This window comes from Giraffa tippelskirchi, chromosome 4 (genome assembly GCF_054371585.1).
Source record: "Giraffa tippelskirchi isolate mGirTip1 chromosome 4, T2T-mGirTip1v1.2.pri, whole genome shotgun sequence".
Lineage (NCBI taxonomy): Eukaryota > Metazoa > Chordata > Mammalia > Artiodactyla > Giraffidae > Giraffa > Giraffa tippelskirchi.
The window spans coordinates 144,735,981-144,757,828 of record NC_137278.1 but is presented as its reverse complement, the minus strand read 5'-3'; the positions used below and the strand labels follow the sequence as shown (position 1 = coordinate 144,757,828).

Here is a 21,848-nt window from a genome sequence, read left to right as displayed (position 1 = left end):
TCTGTTCTTTACATCTGTGTCTCTTGCTGCCCTGTATGTAGGAGTGTCATTACCGTCTTTCTAAATTCCAAATATATGAATTAATATATAGCATTTGTGTTTCTCTTTCTGACCTGTTTCACTCTGTATAATAGACTTCAGTTTCATCCACCACATTAAAGCTGACTCAAATGTATTCCTTTTTATAGTTGAGTAATATTCCATTGTGGAGAAGGCAATGGCGACCCACTCCAGTACTCTTGCCTGGAAAATCCCATGGACGGAGCAGCCTGGTCCATGGGGTCGCTAAGAGTCGAACACGACTGAGCGACTTCACTTTCACTTTTCCTTTCATGCATTGGAGAAGGAAATGGCAACCCACTCCAGTGTTCTTGCCTGGAGAATCCCAGGGACGGGGGAGCCTGGTGGGCTGCCGTCTATGGGGTTGCACAGAGTCGGACACGACTGAAGTGACTTAGCAGTCGCAGCAATATTCCATTGTGTATACGTACCATAGCTTGCTTATCCATTCATCTGCTGATGGACATCTAGGTTGCTTCCATGTCCCAGCTATTGTAAATAGTGCTGCAATGAACATTGGTGTACATGTGTCTCTTTCAATTCTGGTTTCCTCAGAGTGTATGCCCAGCAGTGGGACTGCTGGGTTATATAGCAGTTCTATTCTCAGTTTAAGGAATCTCCACACTGTTCTCCATAGTGGCTGTATCAGTTTGCATTCCCACCAACAGTGTAAGAGGTTTCCCTTTTCTGCACACCCTCTCCAGTGTTTATTGTTTGTAGACTTTTTGATGACGGCATTCTGATTGGTGTGAGATGGTACCTCATTGTGGTTTTGATTTACATTTCTCTAATCATGAATGATGTTGTGTGCTCAGCTTTTGTGTAGGTTTCAAACATTTCAAAATTTAAAACCAGAAAAATAATCAATTATAATAGAAGACCATTAATTATGACATGCATTGTTTTTAGCATCACTGTTTATAACAGAGGCCACTAGAAACTATATAGATGGCTCAAAGAGATGAATGACTAAGAAATTAACATAATCAAGGGTAAAATATTATATAGCAACCAATTCACACTAGCAAGCCATTCAATTCATAGAAATACATAATGAAATAATAGGAACTGGGAGAAAAAAAGCAGACTATAATCCATGATCACAGCAGTGAAAACACATGTGACAGGTATTTACAAAAGCTAAAAATAAATTGGCAAGGTAGGAATATTACTTTCCCTTCTAGGTAGGTTCTCCACGTACATAATAAAAAAAGAAAAATAAATAACACATATGGTAAATCATGTTTGCTAAGCAAGCATCTTACATCAGAGGGAAAGACAGCCATGGAAAACTGTCCATCTAGCAAAAAGAGTACCAACAACCATACAAGGATGCCCTGGCAACCAGCTCCCAGTTACCAATGTACAGTTTAACCTCCTGCTCAGAACCCAGTAGCAGATTTGGGGCTTTTCCTAATCAGAGTAATTATTCAGAGCATACTCAATACAAACCTTTGACCTAAACTAGCATCATTGTATTTTTTACATGATAACTCCCCAGTCCTTTAACTACAAGAGTGCACACAAGTAAGTAAAAAGAATTAAGCCTGTTGGCTTTCATTATTGCTGTAGTCTGATAGCATGCAGGGTAGATCAAAATAGCTGGTTGACATTGAGAGAGAGTCCCTGATTTTCTTGTACAAGCACTTTGTGCTTGAAAAAATAAAAGCTAACTCATTTAGTACTTAAAAATTAACAACATTCACATTGCCTTGTGGTTTAAATGATGACTGAACAATAACTCAAGTCAGCTGTGCTCTGTATTTCCTTTATTGATATAATTAGCATTCTTAGATCTTTTAAAGTTGCTCTTCTTTACCCCTAGGGGAAAACAATTTCAAAAGGCTATATACGTATGCTGATTCAAGATATGCTTTCTCATACATTCAATCTCTATAATTTTGGATTATAGAGCAATATAGAATAATTCTGGCACCAACTCTTTAGCAATGCTGTTTAAAAACAAAGATGCCATTACACATAAGCCTAGGATTTTTCTGTTGCATTGCATATAAGCAAACTTATGGAACACTGCTTACAATAAAACCATGGCCTTAATTTTTTGGGAAATGATTACTTCAGAATATGGTGATTAAGGGACTCCCAATTTGGCTGAAAAACACCGAGCCAAAATTCACTTGGGGTTGAAACACACCTTATAAAGAGTTAAGATCCAAGAGACTCATTCACAGATCTTTGATTTACCACTCATTTTGCAGGACTTAAAACCAAAAGATTTGCAGATTGTTAAAGTATTATTCTGGTGTGGAAAAAAAAAAAAGAGTTGACACTTGACAAAACTCAAGTATTAAGTCAACTGGTATGTTTTGGGGGAAGTACCAATATAAGATTAATAATACATGGTAAAATTATTTGCCTTGTCCCCCAAATATTTAAGTCTTGAAGCAGAATGATCTGAGTGCCAATCCTGGTTATAAAATTCACTCGTGATCTAGGTGTTCTTGGGCAAAATACTAATTTCACTATGATTCAGTTTTCCTATCTACTATAAAAGAATCAATATAATATATATTTATATGTTTATACTCAATATATGGCTCCCAAATTAAAATAAAGTATTTAAATGATGAGCATGAAAATACTAGGAGCAATACCAGTCACTGCTACGGTACACTTATTATTCAGCGATTGTCTTATTCCAATGAATAATTTTTATTGTAAAAATTTAAACAGCCTTTTAATCAGTACCAGAGTCATTTTTTTTTTACATAACTTTAAGCCATACGGCTAATTATACATGATATAGAAATCTCACCAACAGAACTGCGTTATTTCGACTTAAAGGAGACTTGAAGACAGGATCCTAACAGTCTGAATCATATTTAAAGAAGCCATCAAAAAGGGAAACTTGAGATGGGTAAACAGACTTCCTCTGCAAAAGTTTATCTAGAAAACTAAAGGCTAAAATACTCATTCCAAGAAATCGGTCTGCAAAATCCAAAATCAGAACGCCATTCACACAAAGCATTCAATGACACCGAATGACAGTGGAGACATTCAGTAAAATTCAGATCTTAGTGCTCCCCCGACAAAAAGCAACGCAACACACAAAGGAAGAAACAACGTACACGCAAGACAGTGATGGACTCGCTTGGAGTCCCTCTGAGTAGCTTCATAGAAAGGGGACTGGAAGCTAAGGTATGTTTGATGAATGAAAGTGAGGACTAGGGGTTTTGGAAAGTACAGGAGACGCACCCTACCTTGTACAGATTTCCCGATGCTGTGTAAGTGAGTGATAGAACTGTAGTTTCGGGCAACATTCTTCAGAAACGCTTCCATCTCTGGCTGGTGGTGGTAGCTGAAGTCCAGGGCAGCTACCGCAGGCATCAGCAGCCCTAGCCAGAGGCGGGCGCAGTCCATGTTCTAGAGATGAATAAAAATAATAAAGCTGAGCAGATAAGGAAGGCGGTGGGGTGGAGGGAAAATGTGAATGTTACTAGCTCCCGCTCTGCTCTCTAGTATCAGATCTCCTGACGCTAAAGCTCACTGCTTCCGAAAGAGGTAAAAGTTGGAAGCCACACCTTCGGGAGTTAGCGCACCCAGAGCACCGGCAGCCCCAGGTGCCCACCATCCCGTAGCCCACCCAGCCCCTCCCCACGTCCCCACCGCCCTCCATCGCCCGACAGTCGCAGCAGCCGCGCCTGACCCCGCGCGTCCCAAGCCTCACCCCTGCCCAGGAGCACACCGCCGCCTGGCTGCAGCCGCTTGCCGAGACGAGACATTATAGCTGGGCCAGGGGGCGGGCGAGCTCAGGTCCCGCCCTCAACATCTGACTGACGTCGCTTTGGCCCACTCAGACACCGCGCGAGGCACTCCGGGGCGGGGTCTAGGCGGGCGGCTCGGGCACCTCTGCCTGCTTCTCACCTGAGTCCGCTGGCGCCCACGCAGCGCGAGGATTGCAGGGCGCGGCTGCTTGTGCCGAGGCGTAGCTGAGAGCTTACCGAGTTACCTTGCGCGGTCTTAGTTTTTGCCGGCGCCCTAGGTTGGAAGTATCCTCACCTCGGCCACGGCTCCGTCCGATGAAGGGGTCCCCGGCGCTCCGCCAAACAGCTGCAGCAAGGACTGGGACGGCTTCTCGAGTTGGGCGGTGCGGCCCGGCAAGCCCGGGGCTCACCTGGAGCCCCACGATGCGCGGTGAGTCCCGGGCGGCCGCAGCTGCGGGCGGGCTCTTAACGCCCTTCGACTCGCCAGGGCCGCACTCTCAGACGCTCCAAGGCGCCCCCAGCCCTGCAGTCGCGTGGCGTTTCAGAACGTGTGTTCAAAAGTTTTAAATGCATCTTGTGGAGTCCAGGAAAATTTCCGACAAATATTTATAGTGTATGAAAGAAAGAGAAAGTCGCTCAGTCCTGTCCGACTCTTTGCGACCGCATGGACTATATAGTCCATGGAATTCTCCAAGCCAGAGAACTGGCGTGTGTAGCAGTTGCAGTCTACAAGGGCTTTTCCCAGCCCAAGGATCGAACCTAGGTCTCCCTCCTTGCGGGCGGATTCTTTACCAGCTGAGCCACCAAGGAAGTTTGACTAAATCAAAGATAAATTGAACACTGACAACCTGGAAATCACGTGTAAGAAGGCATTAGAGTCATCACTGTAATGTCGATGCTCCCTGCACCAACACTGCCCATGCCAGTTTCAGGGCCTAAAATGCTTCTTTCTGGAAGGATGGAATGGTCTGTGTTTGCACTAGGGACGGCAAGGACTTGACCAAAACCTGAGAGGGTGTGTGGGGAGGGCAAATACCTCACACACCTGTTATACATTACCTATCAGGGTAACAGGGTAACCCTTGTGCCAAGGGTCCAGTAAATGTAAAAAGTTTGAAAAGCACTGATTTAGGATAACATTCTCCTTTAACAGGCTAAAAACAGTAGTGCCAGGGCACTACCCCAGACGGATTAAACAGAATTTCCGAGACCTAGGAATGTGAATGGAATGTGCCTTCCAGAGTTGAAAATTGCTAGTCACTCTTTGTGATAGATACACTAAGCATTTAGGAACCTTCCCAGGAGGCAGAGTAAAGCGGTTTAAGAGCATCATGATCTGGGTTTCCGTCCTTTCTCTGACACTCATTGGTTGTGTCAACTCACTGTACCTTAGTTTCCTAGTCTGTAAGATGGAAATGATAATTGTACTTACCTAAATAACTGGGAGATGTCTATTAAGTAAATAACCTAGTTTAATTCATAAATTAAGCAAAATTTCTACGAGTTGGAAAATCTTATGATGATGTTGTTGAGTTGCTGAGCGGACTCAAAAAAAAGTATGCAGCAGTTACTCTTCTGTTATTTCTACTGTATGACTTTAAGAAGTTCTTTGTCATTCATTCGTCAGAGGCCTGAAAGGAGGTGGAGTAGGGTTGAGGAGATTGAATTTAGGCAAAATTACTGTAAAGAATGGGAAAGGGAACTGTCAAGGAACAAAGTGAAGGATTTCTGATCTGATGTTAAAAATCATACATTTGTTACAGAAGCAAGTAGCAGTTGTGTGATTTCTTTTAGTGGTGATGTGGCTGGAGACTGGAGGTGATATGGCTTGGTCTATAATGGGATGGAGATTGCCAGGGTTCTTATTCCAGATAAACAAAGGAGTGAGGTATAGTTGAAATTGCTCTGCTTGAGGTTCATAGTAGGTAGGAAGAGAAGCAAATTCAGGAGAAAGCCAATCAGAGAAAGGAGGTAGGGAGAATAGGGGTTCGAGGGCTGAAGGTCCAGAACCTAGCCACTCAAAGTGTGGTCCAGGGAACATTGACATCACCTGGGAGTTTGCTGGAAATGCAGAATCCTTTGTTTCACTCCAAACCTACTGAATCAGAACACACATTTTAATAAGATTTCCAGATGATCCCTATGTACATTCAAATTTTATTTGCAGTGGTCTACTGGTCAAAAAGGCTTAGTGTTAGAGTGTGAAAGATATGGAGGTATATAAGGTTGTCAGAAAAGACTAAAACACTACAGTTAAGACTTCAGAGGTGATCTTTCTAAGCACGACACCACTATAGGTAAAACCATAATAAGGCAGACAATTTAACATCATAAAAATGTATACATTTTATTCAGGAAATCTCAAAGGTTACCAAAAAAATTGCAAACTGGAAGAATTAATAGCCCTTACAAAATCAAGAATGGGCAAGGACATTAATAGGCAGTTCACCAAAGCAGTAATACAAATGGTCAATAAACATAGTAAAAGCTACTAACCTGCTTAGCAATCAAAGAATTACACATTAGAAAGGCAAAGTAATACTTTGTTTTGCTTATCACCAAGAAAGATTAAAAAATTGATAGTACCCAGAAATGGACAGGATCTGGGAAAATGACATTTCTGCTATTTTAATGGTATTATAAATTGCTACAATATTTCTGGGAGGAAATCTGGGGAATGGACATCGAAATTTAAAATAGGCACTTCCCTGATAAAAACTTAAGCTATAGAAGTAGTTTGGAGAAGTGCTAAGTTTATATGTTAGGGTATTTATAAGCACCACTGTTTTTTAACTTTTTACTTTGTATTGGGTTCTAGCCGATTGACAATGTGATAATTCCACAACAAAGGGACTCACCATACATATGCATGTATCCATTCTCCCCAAAATCCCCTCCCATCCAGGCTGCTGCATAACATTGAGCTCCGTGAAAGCACCTGTTTTCAATTGTGACAAAGTAGATAAACAAACAATAGCAGGTTGATTTTATCAGTGGTTCTCAATTGGGGGTTAATACTGGCAACAGGTGACATTTGGGAATAGGTGTGAAATATTTTTGATTGATTCGGTGTGGGGGAGAAGGACAGTGCTATTGGCATCTAGTGGATAGAGGGCAGGAATGCTGCTAAACATTCTTCAGTGACAACACAGCCTCCCACAACAAAGAATTTACCAGCCCCAAATTCTGGTGTTGAGATTGAGACACCTTAGGTTAGATGAAGAATATTATAGCCTTCAGTTCAGTTCAGTCGCTCAGTCATATCCAGCTCTTTGTGACCCCATGGACTGCAGCATGCCAGGCTTCCCTGTCCATCACCAACTCCCAGAGCTTGCTCAAATTCATGTCCATTGAGTCAGTGATGCCATCCAACCATCTCATCTTCTGTTGTCCCCTTCTCCTCCTGCCTTCAGTCCTTCCCAGCATCAGGGTCTTTTCCAATGAGTCAGTTCTTCGTGTGAGGTGGCCAAAGTATTGGAGTTTCAGCTTCAGCATCAGTCCTTCCAATGTTGGGACTGATTTCCTTTAGGATGGACTGGTTTGATCTCCTTGAAGCTTTACAATAAATTATTTTCAGTCGTATTAATGATGATGTGGGTCTGTATTTATTGGCTTGGAAAGATAAGTCATTGAGTGGCAAAAAGCAGATTGTAAAAGTAAATGAATAGTCAATTCCCACTTTGGAAAGCAAACAAACAAAACTAGTCCTAGGAAAAAGTTTAAAAGATTACAAACTGCTGAGTGGTAAGCTTTGAGTTGCAAGGTTCTGATTTTTCTTTTAAAATCTTTCTGTATTTTCTGGAAACAATTTGCAGTTACACATGTGTTGCTTCTTTTCATCAGAAAAACAAGGAAGCCATTTTCACCTGAAAGAGCAAACAGCACAGAAATGTCCGAGATAAACAACTCTCAATGAAGACAAGATCTAAAATTTTTTTGGAGTGAATTACAGAAGCAAAGAAGGACATTGGAAATGGGATATTAAGGAATTTGAAAAGCTTGGGGAGCAGGTGGACGATTCTGTCGAGGGACTCTGAAATTCCCTGAGATAGTGGCAGGGATTAGAGCAGAAGGGAAGATTATAGTGACTATTTTTTTGTTATTGTTGTTTAGTCACTAGGTCGTGTCCAACTCTTTTGCAACCCCATAGACTGTAGCCCATCAGGCTCCTATGTCCATGGGATTTCCTGGGGAAGAATACTGGACTGGGTTGTCATTTCCTTCTCCAGGAGATCTTCCCCATCCAGGGATGGAAACCCGGCGTATTCTTTATCACTAAGCCACCAGGGAAGCCTGGTGACTAGTGACAATAGTCAGGTGTTAAATACCACAATAACTGTCAACAAGAATGGGAAGACCAGTGAAACTAGACTTTGTGACCTTCAATCTTGCTTTTCCTTCTTTCAAAAATGTCACAAGAAAATATGAACAAGGTAAAGAAATATTTAAAATCTGCAAATTCCACTTACCCAGTAACAACAATTCTGAAAATAAATTTAGCCATTAACTAGTCCCTTAATGCTGCACATTTGGTTCTGATACTTTACCCTTATACACAGTAAATGGTCTTAGAACTAAATTTTTGAGCACATCCTTATTTCTTTAGGATCAATTCTTAGACATGCATTTTAAGTATTTGGCCAAACTGTATTCTGACAAAATGTGAAAAGTATAATTTCAAAATGTTCAAAAAATTCTCACACAGAGTAAAAATACAGAGTAAACATAGGTCAAGTTTTTATTTTTTAAACCTGATTTTAAAATGTGCCAAAGATCTTAACAGATGCTTTGCAGGAGAAGGGATGTAGACAACAAATAAGCATATTAAGAGATGCCCCACATCATAAGTCATCATGGAAATGTAAATTAAAACAATAATGAGATATCATTACACACTTGTCAGAGTGGGCAAAATCAGGATCACCGATAACACTAAATTCTGATGAGGGTGTGAACTCTCATACATAGCTGGTGGGAGTGCAAAATGGTACAGTCACTTTAGAAGACAGTTTGGTGTTTTCTTACAAAACTTAATATATTCTTACCATACAACTCAGCAGTCTTGCTCCTTGGTATTTACCCAAATGAGTTGAAAACTTATGGCCTCACAAAAAACTGCACAAAGATGTTTATAGCAGCTTTATTTATAACTGTCAAAACTTGGAAGCAACAAAGCTATCCTTCAGTAAGTGAATGGATAGACCATTGTGCATTTAGACAGTGGAATATTATTCAGTGCTAAAAAGAAATGAGCTATCTAGCCATAGAAGACATAGATGAACTTTAAATGCATATCACTAAGAGAAAGAAGCCAATCTGCAAAGGGCACACAGTATGTGATTCAAACTATAGGACATTCTGGAAAAGGCCAAACTATGGAGACAGTGAAAAAATCAGTGGTTGCCAGGGTAGGGTTTGGAGGGGTGGAGGATGAATAAACAGAGAACCTAGGATTTTAGGGCAGTAAAAATACTCTATATGATATTATACTGATGGATATACATCATTATACATTTGTTCAAACCCCTAGAATATACAACACCAAGAGTGAAGCCTTAGGTAAACTATGGATGTTGGGTGTCTATGATGTGCCAATGTAGGTTCATTCTTGATAGAAAATTTACTATTCTAGTGAATGATGCTGATACTGGAGAGGTTATGCACATTTAGGGGCAGAGACTGTATGGGAAATCTCTGTACCTCCTTCTTCTCGATATTGTTGTAAACCTAAAACTGCTCTTTAAAAAATTGTCTTTGGACTTCTCTGGTGGTCCAGTGGTTAAGAATCCTTTCTGCCAATGCAGAGGACACGCATTCAATCCCTGGCCTGGGAAGATTTCCACATGCACCACAACTACTGAAGCCCTCAAGTTCTAGAGCTTGTGCTCTGCAACAGGGAAGCCACTGCAACAAGAAGCCTGAGTACTGCAACGAAGAGTTGCCCCTGCTCGCCAGCAACTAGAGAAAGCCTGCTCACAGCAAAGAAGACCCAGCGCAACAACCCCCCACAAACTGTTCTTTAAAAAAGACTATTCTTCTTGGCATTTCACCTGTAGAATATAATACCTCATATTAATGTCACTCAATGACTCCACTGCCTGCTGCTTTCCATATAGCTGAGAGAGGCTGGGTATTTACTGTTAGCCTGACTTCCCTCCCTCAGCCCTGCACCTACCTCCTGCAAACTAGCTCCCCCAAATCAAATCTCTATGTCTGCTAAAATTGGATCTGTTAACTCTTGGTAAAAATAAGTGACTTTACAGTGTTGTAGGATGGAAACATGGCTATTTTTAGTCATTGACATGAAAGTTGTCAGTGGAAAGCTAGATGGTTTCCAGTAAGGTCCAAGATTCTGTCCTTCTCCTAGACAACCTCAGAGTGATGTCTAAACAGTGGGACCCAGAAGTTTAAAGAACGCAGCTCAACTCAAGCACTCTGTTTGAAACAAGAACTCTGTGGTCTGTGCTGTACATTTTTTGTTGTTGTTTTTGGTTTTGCTCCTTTATTTTTTGAGAGCATTACATCTTTTAATAAGCTTTTCATTAGGGATGGTGATTGTGTTTTCTATTTGCTATGCAAGCTTCTATTGAAATCCAAGCAAAATAGTGCTTTTATCTTGGAGGTACAATTGTAAACATGTTGGCATTCCTTTGGGACATTTATAAAGGATTTGTGTACACATCTGTGTTCATGATAAGCTTCTGAATTCTGGAAGTTTTGATAGCACACAGAGAGAAAGAGCTGAAAAATGCAAAGTCATAAAAAATTCAACATAGCTCCTGAAAGAGTTTAACGATAGATTTTTCTGGGCTCCAAAATCACTGCAGATGGCGATTGGAGCCATGAAATTAAAAGACGCTTACTCCTTGAAAGGAAAGTTATGACCAACCTAGACAGCAGATTAAAAAGCAGAGACATTACTTTGTCAACAAAGGTCCATCTAGTCAAGGCTATAGTTTTTCCAGTGGTCATGTATGGTTGTGAGAGTTGGATTATAAAGAAAGCTGAGCGCTGCAGAATTGATGCTTTTGAACTGTGGTGTTGGAGAAGAGTCTTGAGAGTCCCTTGGACTGCAAGGAGATCCAGCCAGTCCATCCCAAAGGAGATCAGTCCTGGGTGTTCATTGGAAGGACTGACGTTGAAGCTGAAACCCCAATACTTTGGCCACCTGATGCGAAGAACTGACTCATTGGAAAAGACCCTGATGCTGGGAAAGATTGAGGGCAGGAGGAGAAGGGGACGACGGAGGATGAGATGGCTGGATGACATCATCGACTCAATGGACATGGGTTTGGGTGGACTCAGGGAGTTGGTGATGGACAGGGAGGCCTGGCGTGCTGCTGTTCATGAGGTTGCAAAGAGTCGGACATGACTGAGCGACTGAACTGAACTGAACTGAGCAGTGACTACAAAGGTATCCACCATTATCACGCTCCCATGGTCCCCCTTCAGTGCTGCATGCATCACTGTGAGAGTAAACCTGTTTGCTGCTCTGTCCCACTCTTCCTTCCTTCTTTCCTTCCTTTCTCCCTCCCTTCCTCTCTTTCATTCATTCATTCTTTTATCAATTATTTATTGCTTACCCTGTGCCAGGCACTGTGCTATCTCCTAGGGAGTACAACTGTGAATAAGACAGGTCAAATCCCTGCCCTTATGTAGCTTACATTCTACAATCAAAATTCTCCGCTGAAGAATCTCACATGTTCAAAGAAACCTGTGATCTTTCTTGGAAGTTGGCTTGACATTACTTTCTGCCTCTTACATCTTATCTTCAGGGGTTTGGACCACATTCTACACTGTATAGCATGACCTTTTTGGCTCAACATTTTATCTACCTACTGACAGTAAAATGAAATTTTAATCAGATCAAAGCTTAGACCTGACACTCCAGGGTATCCTAATACACTGATTGAGAACCACTGTCAGGAAAAATCTAAACAAATGTGGTAGGTATCTAATTTAGTTCAGGGAGATACCCCAATTAGAGTGAGTTGTGCCCTCCACAGCATCTAGAGCAGTGCTCAGTATATGCCTGCTGATTTATAAATGTTACTCTAGGGAGGATAGAGCCTCATTATATAATTCATAATAAGCCATACAGCAAATTGCTAAAAACTGTCTGTGGAGCCAGGGCTTCCCTGGTGGCTCAGTGGTAAAGAATCTGCCTGCAATGAAGGAGATGAGCCAGATCACCCAAGTTTAAACCCTAACTCTTTCACTTACTGTTTGACCTTGAGCATGTTATTTAACCTGTGTTTTCACTTCTTTATATGTAAAATGTGTACGTGTTTGCAATACTCATGGTACCAATCTTATAGGTTTGTAGAGATTTTATAGGGTTGCATATTTTAAATGAGTTGTGATATGTAAAGGACTTATAAAAAACAGCATCTGGCACATTGTAAATTTTTTAAAATAAGAGTTCTTCAATATATTAATATGCAGTCAATATTCAAATTTTCTAGATTGTCTTCTAAATGTTGAATTGTATGTATTTATGTATTTTATGTTACTTTTATTGAGTATTACAGACACGTACACAAGCACACAAGGAAGTACACAGCTAAATGCTCATGCAACCACCATCCAGGTCAAGATATAAAATGGTTCAGTTACTTCAGAATTCCCTCTTGTACCACTTCCCAGTTACTGAGCCTTTCCTCCTTCTCCAGGGTAATCACTTAGCTTTGCATTTTTTTTTAGCACAAGCAATGGCATATTATAAATTCTTTATAAGCCCCAAATTGGAGCTATTGTTGTCATTGCTGTTACCACCTAGTGAAAATAAGCAAGACAGAAAGAGGCAAAAGATATGAGATTGCTTCTGCTTCTTCTTTATTTCTACAGTCCAGCTTCGTTCAACATATTCCCAATAGTGGAATAAATCTTAATCACTCATGATAATTAACTGTTCGGAGCAACTGTTAGAAGTGACTTTTTCTCTTCAAGGCATGGTCTTTGAGTGCAAAACTAATTCTCACTTTACCTGCCGTACTTAATTTATAGGATAGATTTAAGAGAAAGCTTCCTGGGCCAAATAAGGCAAATTTCCAAAGCTAAGGCAGTAACATTTAGCAGCATTTCATTGGGTTACTGGATTATGTTTGGTCACTATCAAACTGTTTGCCATAAGAGCAGATGATAAATGTACTCATATCTATTTAGGAAACAGTATAACCACTGAATTCCATTTTCTTCTCTTGCTTTGTTTTAAATGTGGAGCAATAACTATCTTTTGGCTCATTAAGAAAAAATAAACTGTGTATTTGAGAAAGGGTTCTCCAATTTTGTTAATATTCCATATCTGCTAAGAAAAGAAAAGGGGTTGTGGAAAAAGAAAGAAAAAAATGTATATGTATCAGAATGACAAAGGTGAGACTATTTGATTATAGTTGATACTTGTAAGTCTATCTAATTATCTACTTTTTAAATTCTCATTCCTTCTTTTTTTATTAAATTAATTTTATTTGTTATTGGAATAATATTGTTACACAATGTTGTGTGTGTTGTAGGTCTTATTGTTGTTCAGTTGCTAAATCATGTCCATCTCAGCGGAACCATGGACAGCAGCCTGCCAGGCTCCTCTGTCCTCCACGATCTCTTGGAGTTTGCTCAAATTCATGTCCATTGAGTCAGTGATGTTATCTAACCATCTCATCCTCTGCTGCCCCCTTCTCTTTTTTGCCTTCAATCTTTCCAATGAGTCGGCTCTTTGCATCAGGTGGCCAAAGAAATGGAGCCTCAGCTTCAGCAACAGTCCTCCCAATGTATTCAGAGTTGATTTCTTTTAGGATTGACTGGTTTGATTTCTTCGCAGCCCAGGGGTAATTATATACTTTTCAATGATCCTTTGAAAATATCCCAAATCATGTCCATTCAACAATGATCCCCATGAAATCAAATTTTAAATATATTTAGACAACACCCAAAACAAATTCTCTTGTCTCCTCATGATTGCTTAATTATTGATTCATTCAGTCTGTCAATAAATAATGATTGACATCTAATAATACATTAAGCACTGTGAATACCATAGTGGAAAAGAGAAACATATCCTTCATACTAACAGAGTTCCTATCGTGTTGTGTAAGTCACAGAGACCCACAAATACTCAGTGATCATTTTGATGTGTATCACAAAAGGAAAATTACAGGATATTATGAGACAGACTAATGGAAGGTTCTAATCAGGTCTGGTGGGCATGAGTAAAGGTCAGAGAAGTCTTTTTCAAAATGTGTCTTTTTAACCCAAAACCTAAAGGATGGAGAAATGGAAGGTTCAAACAAAGAGAATGATGTGTTTTATTTTATATACTCATGTAGTTTTTATTATATTTGTTCACATCCATTAGAAATAATATTGAGATGATGAATCATTTCATGTTTTATACATTTATATTGTCATATTTTCTATTATCAGCACCCCCACTCTCCAAATAATTCTGATAGCTGTTGCCCATCTAAAAGGGTTCTGAACACCTAATTTCAACATAAAAGTGTGAGCTAAGACAAACTTAGACAGCATATTAAAAAGCAGAGACATTACTTTGCCGACAAAGGTCTGTCTAGTGAAAGCTATGGTTTTTCCAGTAGTCATGTATGGATGTGAGAGTTGGATCATAAAGAAAGTTGAGCGCCAAAGAACTGATGCTTTTGAACTGTGGTGTTGGAGAAGACTCTTGAGAGTCCCTTGCACTGCAAGGAGATCAAACTAGTCCATCCTAAAGGAGATCAGTCCTGGGTGTTCATTGGAAGGACTTATGCTGAAGCTGAAGCTCCAATACTTTGGCCACTTGGTGAGAAGAGCCAACTAATTTTAAGAGACCCTGATGCTGGGAAAGATTGAGGGCAGGAGGAGGAGGGGATGACAGAGGATGAGATGGTTGGATGGCATCACCGACTTAATAGACATGCGTTTGAGCAAGCTCCAGGAGTTGACGATGGAAAGGGAGGCCTAGCAAGCTGCAGTCCATGGGGTCGCAAAGAGTCGGACACAACTGAGCAACTGAACTGAACTGTGTGAGTTTCCTCCCTCCCAACAAGCAATTCTCTGGATACAAACTGGGTCTCTTACAATTCAATTCATTTCTGACATTATTGAAACTTAATAAAAAGAAAAACATTAAAATGGAATGGGAAGGCGAGAAGAAGGAGCTCTCAGGCCCTACCACTCAACTTCAGTTACATTACTAACACGAGATTTACCTGCATCTCCGACAGGAAGAAAGCGTTCAGTTCTGCAAGACTGGTCCATCATCCTTCTATGCCCACAACACCCTTCATCAGATAATCACAGATCTAGGTTATCACTTGAGCTTCTCACCAACTGGCTATAGATTGGAGGTTTCCACAACACCCTCCTTGGATTCAATTAATTTGCTGGAATGGCTCACAAAACTCATAGAAACATTCTACTTACTGGATCACCAGTTTACTATAAAGGAATACAGCTCAGGAACAGCCAAATGGAAGAGATGGCTAGAGCAGAGTATGTGGGAAGGACCCTGAGTTTTCATGCTCTCCAGATGAGCACTCATCCCAAATCTCCACCAACCCAGAAGCTCTTTGAGCCCCCTCCTCTTCAGTTTTATGGAGGCTTCATTACATCGGCACAATTGATTAAATCATTGGCCACTGGTAATTGATTCTCTTTCCCTCCCTGACCCATGGGGTAGAATGGAACGTTCCAACTCTCTAATTAAGTGGTTGGTTCTCCTGGGAACCAGTCCTGATCCTTAGGTGCAAAAGTGAAAGTGAAGTCGCTCAGTCACGTCTGACTCTTTGCGACCCCATGGACTGGAGCCTACCAGGCTCCTCCGTCCATGGGATTTTCCAGGCAAGAATACTGGAGTGGGTTGCCATTTCCTTCTCCAGGAGATCTTCCCAACCCAGGGATTGAACCCAGGTTTCCCGCATTGTAGGCAGATGCTTTACCGTCTGAGCCACCAGGGAAGTCCTAGTTAGGTGCAAAAGTCATCTCAATTTTACATAACAAGGGACATCTTTATGTTCTCAACACTTAGGACATTCTAAGCGTTTTAGGAGCTCTATGCCAGAAACTTGATGAAGACCAAATACATACTTCTTATTATAAATCACAATATCACAGTATCTGAAAGCAAGCTCTCAAGACCCAAAATAGAATCTAACAAACAAACAAATAGGACCCAAATCTTTAAGGGTTCTGCACTTTTGCAGGGCTAGGCCTTTATTTAACTCCTGTTGGGGAGTATCTTCAGACTATGGATGCGTCATTTCTGTTTCACTTTTCCATAATCAACAGAAATATGGAAACTTAAGTTTTATGACCGTCCCTTTGATTTGTGCCCCTAAAAAACTGAGGTTTCATTATCTATCTGTAATAGCTAGAATATGGGTATCAGACAAATACTGCTAACCATTTATTTTCTGGAGTTTTTCCTGGAAGTGTGAAACTACCTGTTTCATGATCTTAAATGATTATTCTCTGGGGAAGAAGGAAGAGGGGTGATGAGTGGCCTTGTTCATCTGCTCACTTCTGGAGTGAAGGTGGAGACAGCTGCTCCTAAACCAGATGGACTAAAAGAGTAGAGAACGGTCTGGCTCCCCAGAGGGCAATAGAGGCACATATACTAAAGTGAATAATTAGTGCACAGAATAGATAAGTGCCCGTTCCAACCCTCTAGGTTTTCACAATTCCAAATTTCTGATTGCTGTGCTATGAGAACAGGTTCCTCTTTGATTAAATCAAGCATGAACACATTCCATTCTGCAGAACATGCAGAACTGCTTTGGGAGAGCCACTCAGCCAGAAAAGCTACTGCAAGTACAGTTTGGATGGTCCCAGAAAAACTATGCATGAAATTAGATAGCTGACCTAGGCAAGCCCACTCTTGCTTCAGAATCATGGGAAGCAACCGGCATGAAAATAATTACTAAGGGCATTAATATACTTCATGTGTGTGCTAAGTTACTTCAGTTGTGTCTGGCTCTTTGCAACCCTATGGACCGCCAGGCTCCTCTGTCCATGTGATTCTTCAGGCAAGAATACTGGAGTGGGTTTCCATGACCTCCTCCAGGGAATCTTCCCAACCCAGGGATCGAACCTGTGTATCTTAGGTCTCCTGCATCGGCAGGCAGGTTCTTTACCACTGGCGCCACCTGGGAAGCCCATACTGCATAATATTGTACAATATATTAATGTTATAAATATTGGCTTTCAGGAAATGGAAATCTTCTTTCTTAACTTCTAACAGTAAAGCAACATGGAGTTGAAGTGAAGTAAATTTATATTGTGACAATTAAGCTAAGCTGGAACCCTATTTCTCAGATCTCCTTTCCCTGCATAGTTCTCGGTTGCTACGCTGCAAGAGATGTTTTGCCAAGATTTGGCAGATGGGAGTGAAGCATCTATTTTTTCTATTCTCAGAAGATCAGGGCAGAGTCTCAGAGCTGTTGCTGCTCAGCCTTCTTTGTTGGTTCACCTGGTTGATGTAGAGAAGCTGGGCCCATAGCTCCTTCAGATCCTCCCAGATCTCCCCCTTCAGCTTCCATGATCCCTGGGCCAGGTGTGTGTTTACCCCTAACAAAGCTGCTTAAGCTCATGGAAGTCTTTCTCACATGGAGGTTGGAGGCGTGAAGTTGGTGGGTACCAGTGTGGGTCCCAGTCTGTTCGGGCGGGTCCCAGCTAGTCCCCACAGGCTCCTGTTTGTCCTTGCTCTCTCCCACTTCATGTCCATCTTTCCTTCCTGACTATCTGCCTTGCAGACTGCAGGCCCCAGCACCGGACACAGAAGCAGTAGCCTTAGAGAGACCATTTAACAAGGTCCAACAATTGCCCATTCAAGTCTAATCCTTAAAACAAATCCCTCACTATGTATCATTCTTAGTGGTGCTACTTCTCTGATTGAACTCCAGCTGACACAGGACTTTCAACATACAGACTGTAAAGACTGACAATACGATGGCACCACTTCTAACTGTGTGATCTTGGGCAACTTAATCTCTCTGAGCCTCACTTTCCCAACTCGTTAAATGGGAACACTAGTTCTCGCCTTCTAAGACTGTCACAAGATAATAAATGAAAATCACTTAACAGTGTCTAGCCTTCAACAACATTCAACAGTTTTGTGTGTGTGTGGCAGGAGGAGAAGGCTGCCAAGTTTGGGGAATACAATGGAGAATAGACAAGCTAGTCCCTGCTTTGATCTTGCTTGGAGTTCAGCAGGGGATACAGACAAGTTTGGAATAATTATTAAGTATAGTGGGATGTGTATTGCTACAAGGAGAGGAAAGAGGAGGATGGGAGGACCGGCTTATAACTGGTAGTGGGCAGGGGTGGGGTATATCCAGGAAGGATACCCAGAGGAGATGGCATCTAAACTGAGATATGAAGGCAGTTAGAAGCCCTTGAGCCATCTAAGAAGAGGGCATTGTGTAAGCAAACCTAAGAGGTAAATATCAGAGTTGTTGTTGTTCAGTCGCTAAGTTGTGTCGAGCTCTTTGCAACACACCAGTCTCCCCTGTCCTTCACTTTCTCCTGGAGTTTGCTCAAACTCATGTCCTTTGAGTCGGTGATGCCATCCAACCAGAGTCTGATAATTGTAGCACATCAGGCTCCCCTGTCCTTCACTTTCTCCTGGAGTTTGCTCAAACTCATGTCCATTGAGTCGGTGATGCCATCCAACCAGAGTCTGATAACTGTTATCACCATCAGAGTTCATATCGCGTATGCCAAATGTTGGCCCTCCTGCCCTTTACCACCAGTGGACTTTGTGTCCAGAGCAGAGGGATGGAGAGTGGGAGGCAGGCAGTGCCGAGGAGAGTGGAGTACCACCAGAAACCAGGAGGCCCATTCAGAAGCCAACTGGTCTGGCAGTGAGAGTGCCCCTAGATCGGGAGTGAAATATTGTATAGTCAAAAGTAATGTTAGGACTGTGTTCTAGCAAATGTTGAGGTGTTTTGAAATTGAAATATAGTTGATATACAATATTATATTAGTTTCAGGTGTAGTAAATAATGATCTGAAATTTGTATACATTATGAAATGATCACCATGATAAGTCTAGTAACAAATTGCCCCCACACAAAGTTATAACAATACTATTGACCATGTTCCTTATGCTGTATATTAACTCCCTATGACTTATATATTATCCCTGGAGGAGGGCATGGCAACCCACTCCAGTATTCTTGCCTGAAGAATCCTATAGACAAAGGAGCCTGGAAGGCTGCAGTCCATAGTGTTGCAGAGTCGGACACAACTGAAGTGACTTAGCATGAACGCATGACTTAAATATTATATAACTGGAAGTTTGTATCTCTTAACCTCTTTCACCTATTTTGCCCACTTCCCACCCCACTCCCTTCCAAGCAATCACCATTTGTTCTCTGTATCTATAAGTCTGTGTTCATTTTGTTTTGTTTGCTTGTTTCTTTGGTTTTTAAAGTTCAACCTATAAGTGAAATTATGCAAAATTTGTCTTTCTCTGTTTGACTTATTTCACTTGGCATAATACCCTTTAGATTCATCCGTGTTGTTGCAAATGTGACTTTTTTTTATAACAAGAGGGAAAGAAAGAAGGGGAGAAAAAAGGAACAAGACATAGTGAGTTACATCATATGAAGGCCACGGGAGAACTATGTGAGGAGAGAAAAGAAGTTGGAGTCTGTGAGTGGGTGCTGACTTAATTGGACCTTTATCTTGTCTCTCCTAGACCTGTGTGCCTGATTATTGTCATTGCATTGGAGGTGATTGGGCGGGGGCAGAGAACTTCACATCCAGATCATCAAGAAAGTGTACCTTCTTGACATGTCGCTCAGTCATGTCAGACTCTTTGCGACCCATGGACTACAGCACACCAGGCTTCCCTGTCCATCACCAACTCCCAGAGCTTGTTCAAACTCATGTCCATCAAGTCAGTCATGGCATCCAACCATCTCATCCTCTGTTGTCCCCTTCTCCTCCTGCCCTAAGTCTTTCTCAGCATCAGGACCTTTTCCAATGAGTCAGTTCTTCGCATCAGGTGGCCAAAGTATTGGAGCTTCAGCTTCAGCATCAGTCCTTCCAATGAATATTCAGGACTGATTTCCTTTAGGATGGACTGGTTTGATCTCCTTGCAGTTCAAGGGACTTTCAAGAGTCTTCTCCAACACCACTCACTTAAAGATTATTTCTGGGGGCAAATCCTATATTATTTTAAAAACGTATCCAGACTTCCTTGGTGGTCCAGTGGTCAGAACTCTGTGTTTCCAATGCAGGGGGCATGGGTTCCATCCCTGGTTGGAGAACTAAGATTCTGTATGTCATGTGGCACACCCAAAAAGAAAAAAGAAAAGAACATTAAGAAAAAAAAAAAGATTTTTTAAAATTTATTTTTTAAATATAAATTTATTTATTTTAATTGGAGGCTAATTACTTTACAACATTGTAGTGGTTTTGCCATTTTAAAAAATGTATCCCACAGATATATTATGGGACAGAATGCAAATATCACTGTTTTGGTTTTAGGGGAAAATTAGCCTTCAAAGAAATGTCACCATTGAAGAGAGCTTTTTCTTGTTCTTCCCTCAGATCCCTCAGACCCAGGTCAGTGGGTCTTCCAAGGCTCCTTTGTTCTGATGTTGGGAGGACTTTGGAGAAGAAAGAACTTGACCAGAAAGTGTACCAGATTAAGGTCCAGGTGAGAGTCAGGCCTGAACTTGCTTTTCCCTGAAAGCTACTTCTTGCCAGTTCCCATCTCCAGGTAGGGCTACACAATTTGTGGGGCCCAGGGCAACATGGAGATGTGAGGTTCCACGTTCAAAAATCATTAAGAATTTTGAGACACTGAAACCACAGTGTTAAACCCAGTGCTGGTCTCACTTGGTCTCACTGGTGCAGGTCTCACAGTCATGAAGCTGTCTCTGCCCCCTACTCTCCTCTCTTCCAAACACACACCTGGGACATTTCTGAGGTAGAGCACTGGCTGGAGAGAGGGAAGAGAGATGTTTCTGCAGTTTGTCCTATTTATAATCTTTTCACACCTTCTCCAAATTGTTGGGAGGAGGATGGACCAGGCGAGATTCCACAGAGGCTGCATCTTGTCAGTGAGTCCTGCAGGGGTCTTGAGGTCTGTCTTCTTCCCCATGAGAGCAAGTAGGGCAGAAACCCACTAGTGGCTGACCTTATACACCTGTGCTGTGCTTACAGGAGGGTCAAAAGAAAGACCTCTGCTCCCTGTGTTACCCGAGGTTGAATGGCTGATTATCTCTTCATCCAAAATTTACAGGTGATCTAACCCAAACTACTATTTCTCAAGAAGATATGGTCACGCCAAGAAGGTAGGTATCTGTTCCTAGAAAACAGCTTTTTCTACAAGTTATTATTGTGGGACCCAGCCCAGGACATTGATGCAAATTGTCCTTCAGAATATCTGACTCAACATTAGATAATAAACTCAAAACAGTACACATCACACGATCAGGTAATAAAGAGCCTTTTCCAACATGTCTATATTTTCTCTTTTCTTTTCTCTTTATAGGATCTCCTTTTGCAGTTAAAAATCTTACAGAAGCAGTTCTTTCTTGTTTCTATGCCTGGAATATCCTTCCTTCTAATTCTATTTGTTAATCTAGCCTTCAAGTCCTATTTCAGAAGTCACAGTCTTTTCAAGAATTTTTTCAGACAGTTCTAGTCCTATATTCCTTTGTTTTTCTTATTTATTTTGTAGTGTATCCCAAGGTACCTGTTCAATAAATATTCATTGCACACCTACTATGGACCAGATATACCTTTCTTTCTCTACTTTGAGTTTATTTATTCACAAATACTGTCTTGTATTAGCTTGGGCACTGCTCTGGTTCAAATGTCTCAGTCCCTTCAAAATTCATACCTTCAAAACCTAATGTCCAAGGTAGTGGAATCAAGCAGTGGAGTCTTTAGGAGGTACTTAGGTCATGAGGATGGAGCCCTTATGGATGGTATTGATGCTTTTATGAAAGAGACCCCACAGAGCTCCCCAGCCCCTTCAGCCATGGGAGGACACGGCAAGAAGACGGCTGTCTATTTACCAGGAAAGTGAAAGTCACTCAGTCGTGTCTGACT

At 41.3% G+C, this 21,848-nt stretch overlaps 1 protein-coding gene and 1 long non-coding RNA gene across 8 annotated transcripts in view; both read right to left on the bottom strand.

Moving 5' to 3' along the window:
- Positions 1-3,780, bottom strand: part of CPM (carboxypeptidase M) — a 69,941-nt gene extending 66,161 nt beyond the window's left edge. For 5 of the 7 annotated variants that reach the window (XM_081589800.1, XM_081589804.1, XM_081589798.1 and 2 more), the window contains exons 1-2: positions 3,749-3,780; positions 3,282-3,444 (exon numbers count right to left, since the gene is read on the bottom strand). Coding sequence is in view for 3 of the 7 variants with exons in the window: in XM_081589798.1 (XP_081445924.1) it covers positions 3,282-3,441 (160 nt within the window). In the remaining 4 variants the exon portion in view is untranslated. Of the gene's footprint in view, positions 1-3,276; positions 3,445-3,748 lie in introns of all 7 variants that reach the window. The other 2 variants (XM_081589805.1, XM_081589799.1) reach the window with 1 other exon arrangement.
- A 2,326-nt stretch (positions 3,781-6,106) lies between these two features.
- LOC145545382 (uncharacterized) overlaps positions 6,107-21,848 on the bottom strand; it is a 179,681-nt gene continuing 163,939 nt past the window's right edge. The window contains exon 6 of the long non-coding RNA XR_014082038.1: positions 6,107-7,651. This is a non-coding gene — a long non-coding RNA (uncharacterized LOC145545382). The remainder of the gene's footprint in view (positions 7,652-21,848) is intronic.